The sequence below is a fragment of the Eimeria tenella genome, genomic scaffold (assembly GCF_000499545.2).
Source record: "Eimeria tenella Houghton genomic scaffold, Eth_scaff128, whole genome shotgun sequence".
NCBI lineage: Eukaryota > Apicomplexa > Conoidasida > Eucoccidiorida > Eimeriidae > Eimeria > Eimeria tenella.
Genome location: NW_013541499.1, coordinates 60,832 through 68,419, shown reverse-complemented (window position 1 = coordinate 68,419; position 7,588 = coordinate 60,832). Strand labels below are relative to the sequence as shown.

Here is a 7,588-nt window from a genome sequence, read left to right as displayed (position 1 = left end):
CTTCTGAAGCTGCAGAGATTTTAAGTGACACACTGGCCCTTCCTCCTTCACAACACGTACGGCACTCGAGCAAGAACAAAGGCTGCTCGTTTTTCCACAACCAGCAGACAAGCTCCACATAACAAAAATAGCACGCCTATGACTATGAATGGCTAGCCGTACTCACAGCTCTATGGAAGTGATGCCCTCCGCCAAGGTTACGGCATGCACTGCCCGTCAGTGCCTGGAGTGCTCACGCATAACAATGGCGCTTACTGGTGACTTGTAGAGGTAGGCACGCCGAAAGAACACCGATAACTTGCTACTAGTAATAAACCCAGGCACGTTATGCGCGACACAGCATTCTTAGGCAAAGAACGTTACTATCCCAACTCTAGGGGTTGCGAAGACCCCGCCACTGAAACGAGGTATCGACGCAACCGGGTCAGGAGAGTCAGACCGATGATTCAGGAATTTTAAGAAGTTCGACCGATAGACTTGAATGATGACTATTAATTGGTGCTGTTTCAAGGGACATGTGTCGAACGTACGGAATTTTAAGGAGGCACGCCCAGTGCGTGCGACAGGAAGTTAAGGAGTAGCAGCAGGGAGCGCTGTTCACTACAGTCCCTGACGTGTAGTGCACAGCGCCTACTGCTACGGCTACGTTGCCACCTGACCCACGTGTAGGGGCCTATGGTAACCCTCTACCTTCGGCGCATCTCTTTGAAATAACTGTCCAAATATCATTAAATGTATTTATTTCTCCAGTTTCCAAATCCACTTTCTTGAAAGTCCCCAACTCGGGATTTTTGCCTCCTTGGCCTTGTGGGGAGGAGGCCTGCACCGGTGCCCGCACTATCGCCAGACCCAATCTCCAGGTTTTCACAAACACGTCTAGTGTAAACATGCTAATTTGCTGATAAACTGCCTCACTTCGATACCAGCAAGAAGGTCCTGTCTTCGTCCACGGTGTTGACCCCTTGTAGGTCTCCAGCTAGCTATCTTCTTAGAGTCACCAGGAAACCCTACTGTAGTGACTGTGGAAGACATAACGGACCGTGGCGTCGTCATTTCGATCTCCTCAGTCGTAAAACGGCACCGAGACTAGCCTCGGCACTCAATGCCCTAAACGGTGCTGCACGGATCGCTGCGCTCTCATTGCTGATCTTTAAATATTGAAACTAGCCACCGGCTTGCAAGGCATCCTCGCCGAAACTGCCTCTTGCTACCTCTGCTCACCAGTTCTATCCGTGCTAACTCTCCAAATGATCTTCATAGTGTCCTTGGGCATATAGCCTTGGACTCCTCATAATACAGTTCTCAGACTCATAGTCCGTCGTGACATGAATGCTGGTTCAATCTTTACTCTACCAGACTGGTACTGTGGACACGAAACCTCTGCTCCAGTGCGTTTTGCCCCTCTGCTTGCGCTCCTTCGGCCGAGCTGCCTTTATTACTGTATCGCCCGCCAAGACTATACCGCATATGAACCAGTCTGTCGTTGATATCAGATGACTCCAGTACGAGCGCTCAGTGTTGTCTGCGTGTCCCATGTCGCTGAACTGCGTTGCCAATCCCACCGTTCGGGCGAGCTTGCATGGATAACCGCAAGGGCAAGCATCCCAACATTCGTTTAAATGCATTGAGGCGGGCATCTGAGGGGTCAGCATTCATTACAGATGGCACGGAGCCACAACAGCGCGCAACCATGTCACACGGCAGCGACGTGGCAGAAACGGCATTTGCCTACGCCTGACCACTTCTCTAGTCTACAGCAAGAAACCCCGATGAGAGCTCTTCGTTTTTGCTGAAATACTAATTCAATGGAAACTAGACATCCCAGCTGGGCACTGCATGTTTTACGAGGTCAGAACAACACCAGTCACCAGCTCTCCGTCAGCGGATCACGCTAAAATTGCCTTATGAGCCTTTTTTTGTGTCCTTAATGTTTGTTGTTATGGTAGCATTACATAATATGTTGCAATTACAGTTTTCTTGCCCAAAGAAAGCGGGCTCGCACTCAGAGCTCAGATTCACCTAGATGCTCCAACGCGAGCTGCAGAGCAGACGCTCACTGGGCTGCATTACTCTTTTTCTGAGTATACGCGGTATTTCTGATATTTTTGTTCCTTTTTATCGCATAATTACGCTTAAGTAGGAATCTAGATGGAAAGCGAAGGGCGTTCTACTCGGTTTGTGCCTGGTGTGTCGAATATGGGGCCCCCCGCCGCTCTTGCGGGGCTCAGAGAGGCGCAAGGTTGTTTGGGTCTCACGACGCTCAATCCTGTTCATTTTTTCGTGCCATTCGATTTTTCGTGGGCTTGAGAAGTTTGCCCTTCATAATTTCCGCCTTATTTTTTGCTGAAGAGAAAGCACAGGGGCCGCCGCTAGCGGCCATTCTGCGTTCAACAGCCCCACAGCGGCGGTCTTCTACTAGTTGGCCGATAGCGGGTTTTTTTAATTGTTATCGCGTGCACTTTCGTTTTGCATCTCTTGTTTTCTATTTCTTGCCACTTTGGACGGGCGCTGGACGCTACTGCCCCCACCTTAGGGACGGCGGCACTCTACCTGCGGCCTTTACCACTCCCGTACAGCTACGGTTGGCCACTTATACTTCGCATGTGCTCTGATTGGCATTTTTACACAATCTGTGTTCATCAGAGCCTCAAACCGTGTGGAGGCATCGTTGCCAGTGGCCACAGGGAGTCTAGGTGCCTCCAGTCCAGTCACCCCCCTTCTGAAGACTGCCTCGGAGCGTCTGTCGTTAACGCTGAGGCAAGAATTAGCGCGACCACATACTGAGAGCTTTTGGAGGGCCTTTGGCTTTCCTGAAGTGGCCGGTGATCCCGGACGAATTCTCGAGAACAGCAGGGGGGCGTTGTGGGTGGCAAGTTTCAATTTGAATCTCCTTAGGCGATTTCTACAGTGGACAGACGCCGCAAGAACAGGACGTAAGGTGTTTACCGCAGTGCGCAATCATGGCGGCTGCAGCACTTTTTCCAATGGCAGCCGTAACACCAAATAATGGCAACTGTTTCAGCGGCAGTGGCAACAGCGTCCCAACAATGACATCTTGCCGTTCTCCGAGGGGCGCCCACTCACCACAGCGTGCGGAGAGTCCTCCCACGCAAGATGGTGGCCAGGAGCAGCATCAGCACAAAGAGGAGCAACAACAGCATTGGCAGGAGAGGTTACCTGCTACCGACGAGGCGAACAGGGCGCCGCACCAGCGGCACCCGTTGGAAGTGGAGGACTCGGGAGGGGCAACATCTGTTGCTTCTCTGCGTCCGCTGCCTTCCCGGCAAGGTACGCAGCAGCCCCCTGACCTTCTCCAGCGGAGCCAAGGGTCTCAGGGAGCTTCTAACCTTTCCGGGCGCTCTGCGCTGGCTGCCAAGACCTCGTCTTTGCTGCAGCGAAAGCAACAGTTTTATAAGGTGAGCTCAGCATCGCGCTCTTTGGTTTGCTTTGGTGGCCCAACCATGTGTAGTTTTTGGTGAGGGGTGTGCAAGGGCATTTGCCTTGTCTTCCTTGAATTTGGCCCAGGACGAGCTTAAGGGCCTTCCCCAGACATGACGGCAGCGCTTTGTGCATTTGGAGTGGCAGAAATAACTGCTGGCAGTTCGCTTTGCAACCACTCGCGGGTGTCTTGGAGCAGCTGCGCTAATTGGCGCCATCGGGTACTGGCCTTCGTAGCGTACTTCTACAGGTGTCTTGAATTTCTGGAGCTCAAGCCCGGGCCGCATGCGTTTTTGTTGCTGCTTTTGTGAATTTTGCAGACGAAAATGTGCCCGTGGTTTTCACGAGGCCGCTGTGACAGAGGCCCTAGCTGCCAATTCGCGCACAACACTATGGAACTCCGGGCAACTCCAGACCTCCGCAGGACATCTCTCTGCCCCAGGCTGAAGCAGCTAGGCCGTTGCATAAACCGAGACTGCTCCTACGCTCACCAGCCTCAAGAACTTAGGGCCACTGGGTGGGTGACTGACTTTTCGTATCCTTGCTCCTGCCTAATTAATGCCTCTTGTGTATTTAGGTGCAGGTGCGGATGTTGTTAGTGTAATATGCTTTTGTGCTTGTGCTTCAGCTGCACGCAGAGTGAACTTATGTTGCTCAGTATTTGCAGCTTCTTTGCATTTCCGTATTTTGTTATCTGCTTGCAGTGAGGTATACAAGACGGCGCTTTGCGTCAAGTGGCAGTTGGGCCGCTGTGCTGTGGGCAACTTGTGTCGGCATGCAGTAAGTCGCTGGTAGCTTGCAGCGGAAGCAGCAGACTCATTTTTAGGAGCTGTAGCAGTAAGACCACCACCGTGCCTTGCTGCGGGGGGTTTTGGGCTAGGGGCTATCGAATTATGTCGATTTTTTGCTGCAGCATGGACCTGAGGAAATGCGAGGAGTCGCAGTGACCCAAGTGGGCTCCCATAAGAAGGAGCTAACAAGTCCAGTTACTGTTGCTAGTTCTTCTGCTTCTGCTTCATGCGGACTGGGTCGGCTTGCCGAGCTCGCGGAAGGCGAAGTGAGCAGCAGAAGCAGCTTGGGCAGTTCTTCCGGGAACAGCAACAGTAGCGGCAACAGCACTTGCACCTCGTCGCCAGCCCCGTGTCACTCCCCCTTCTCAATTCCAGGAACAGCTGGAGCCCCAGCGGCGGTACCGGCAGCTGACGGTATAGCAAAGGATACGAAACAGCTAAACACGGATCCCTCAGAGGTCCACCGAAGTCGCCGAAGTGTCGATGATGATGATCCGCAGGTGAATCGTGGGCAGCAGCAACAGAAGACGCTTTCCAATTTCCTCGCAGGGCATGCAGCAACCCAGGCGGCAGTGGGCGCCTCATGGGCTTTTGACAGGGGGGCTCTTTGTCCAGATTATCCGGCGCAGTCTCCGGGCATCGCTGGGCGGGAGCAGCAACAGCAACAAGGACGACTTTTGGGGCAGCATGGCAGAGTTGTGGCGCAGCAGCGCCATTTGTCGGGACAGAAAGCTGCTCCCCTCGTTCCCGTAAACCGGAAGCTACCAAAGGCTGTGCAGCGACAGCTGAGGCAGCAGCAGCAACAGCAACAGCAACAGCAACAGCAATTGCTGCTGATCCACTCACAACGGCAGGGACGGTTCAACCAGAAGGACCTACAGTCGCAGCAACAGCAGACAACAACACAAGGAACGCACAGGCGCAAAACGCTACAGCAGCAGCAGGTGCAGACGGCTCATCAGATATATTCGTGGATGCCACGCCCGCAGCGGATGGCATGGGATGGCTTACAACAGCAGCAGCGGCAGCAGCAGCAGCAACAGCAGCTACCACACCAGCCGCTGAGTGGGAACCTTCCACATCTCCTTCCACAGCAGGCCAGCATTGCCGAGGACACAATGCTGCTCTTGCAGCAGCAACAGACGGCTCCTGCGACGCTACAGGAGGCTGTTTGGCATCAGCAGGAGCAGCAGCACCTGCACCCGCTGACCCAGGACCCTTCGACGGCATTTGACAGAGCGCTCGGCCTAGATTCTGCGAACCCTTTGCTCCAGCCACTGCAGCAGCAGCAGCAGAGGGCGTCCAAGGATGCATCCTACGGCGCACAGCACCCGCATCAACAACAGCAACAGCAGTATCCTGCGTGGGAACCGGAGAGAATTTTGTCCCTTTGGGATCAAGCAGACGCGTGCTGGAGCAGCAACAGTGAAATGCAGCAGCAGCTGCAGCAGCAGCACGAAGGGACATCTGCAACGCTCACGACTGATGCGACTTTTGTGGACACTCCCATATCGGACAGTTTGCTGCTGCTTCCGCAACAGGGACTTCAGGGTTCCGCCGATGAGGCGTTGCAGCAGCAGGAAAAGCAGCATCAGCATGAGAATACACTAGACATCGTTTGTGCGGGAGGAGCGCGAGAGGATGGAGTTCAGCTGACATCTGTAGTATCTGTTGGCGTGGCGGGCGGTAGCCGCCCCGTGCCTTTGAAAGCCCCTGACTGCAGTCGTATATTTCAGACGAGCGAGGAAAGCCCTTGTTCAATTCTTTTTTCTGGTCCCCAATTGTTTAACGTGGCAGCGGAGGCGGAGTAAGGTTGACTGGGTTAGCAATGCCTTGTATTTGGTTGTTTGTTGCCGAGAGGCGACAGCGAGGGGCACTTGAGGCGGGGCCAATTGCCCTCCTCTCTGTCTTTTTTAAGTCCCTCTTGCCTTCATTTGGGCCGATCATACATTTCTTTTGTCTGTTGTCTTGGATGGTTTTTTACGTCTGTGCCTGGCCTGAAGCGAACGGCAGGCTGCAGCTCGCGTCTTGACTGCGGGGCCGCAGCAGTAGCAGCAGCACCCGCAACAGCGGCAGCAGCAGGTGCCAGGGAAGGCTGTGTCAGGCCTCAACTATTCAGGCGCCACATTGATTTTTCTAACTTGATTAGCTTTGCTGGAATGTATTTTCACGGATGTGGGACGTGCACATTTGCCCTGCAGTGGTTGGGCTTGAATTGTAAATATAATTTTGTTTTTAGTTTTGCCGTCATTGGCCACGGACTTGGGTTCTCTGACGGGCAGTGGGGCCTCAAGCCAGCGTGCAATTGTGACCAAGGGCTTGAAAACGTACAGGATACATCAGCACCGCAATCTTGCTCTAAACCGCGCGGGCTGCCACGTTAAAAGCCGTAGCTGCCTGAATGCATTGGACTGTAATTTTTTCTTCCATACGTTCCACACGTAACGTTCCGCATGGTCGTCTAGTCATATTTGCACGAGTAGGCTCCTTAGCTGAAATAGAGCATATCTCTCTTGACCGTGCTGAGGTTCGAAAGTACAAGCGGAGTGGCTCGGGTCACTGAGCACACTCGACTAAGCGTTCTTGCATTTGAAGATTCCTAGGCAGACCAAGTGATCTGCAAGTGGGACAGAGAATTCTGTAGGCCCATGAGGAAGTCGCTTCAATGGAGTGGAAGTGCTGTACAGAATCTTCGAGTCCGTGGGAAAGATCTAAGGACAAAACATGCAGTGCTCACTTTCTGTGCGGACTCTGACTTATTTTGGGTTAACGGTTGTTCGCTCTTGCAGCATCTGCAGCTCAGTATAGTTTATGAAGGTCAAACAACTGATTTGAGCAGAACACACTTTTTGCCACAGGGGTGTGCCAATGTGCTTGCGAGTTAAGACAGCCACACGTAACTCAATACGTGGATTGTGAGTTTAAGCAGCCCACTCGTTTCTAGTTTTGCTGCCGTTGGTCTGGGATACGCCCTTTTTCACAGTGTGGGGTACTCCCCCTTTTGCGGGCAATGGATCTGAAGTTGCCGTGCACTTGCGAGCAATCGCGTGAAGGCATCCAGAAAGTGCTAGATTATGATATGTTTCATTTCCACACTTTTGAGCTTTAAATTCAGTATTGGAACTCGGTAAGCTTGTGTCTTTCACTGTTGTAGGAAGCGAACCGTAGCTGTCAGGTGATAAACGCATGCACAGGGGGGAGGCTTCACCGCAGACACGTACAAAACAAGTATTCAGTAATATCCCGCAGGCAATTTAAATAATGTATGGCTGAGATTGGAGTGGCAGGAATGGCATAGCGAACGGGACGACAATGCAGCACCTCTAATCTCCCGCGGTCAGCTGATAAACCGCTGGAGA

General features: G+C 52.8%; 1 protein-coding gene across 1 annotated transcript; it reads left to right on the top strand.

Moving 5' to 3' along the window:
• Window positions 1–2,984: 2,984 nt before the first annotated feature.
• ETH_00021925 (uncharacterized protein) lies at window positions 2,985–6,040 on the top strand (the record flags this gene model as incomplete). Its single annotated transcript, XM_013373264.1, has 4 exons — window positions 2,985–3,416; window positions 3,759–3,955; window positions 4,143–4,218; window positions 4,352–6,040. 4 exons carry the CDS (start codon window positions 2,985–2,987, stop codon window positions 6,038–6,040), a joined length of 2,394 nt encoding a protein of 797 aa, XP_013228718.1.
• Between the last annotated feature and the right edge of the window lie 1,548 nt (window positions 6,041–7,588).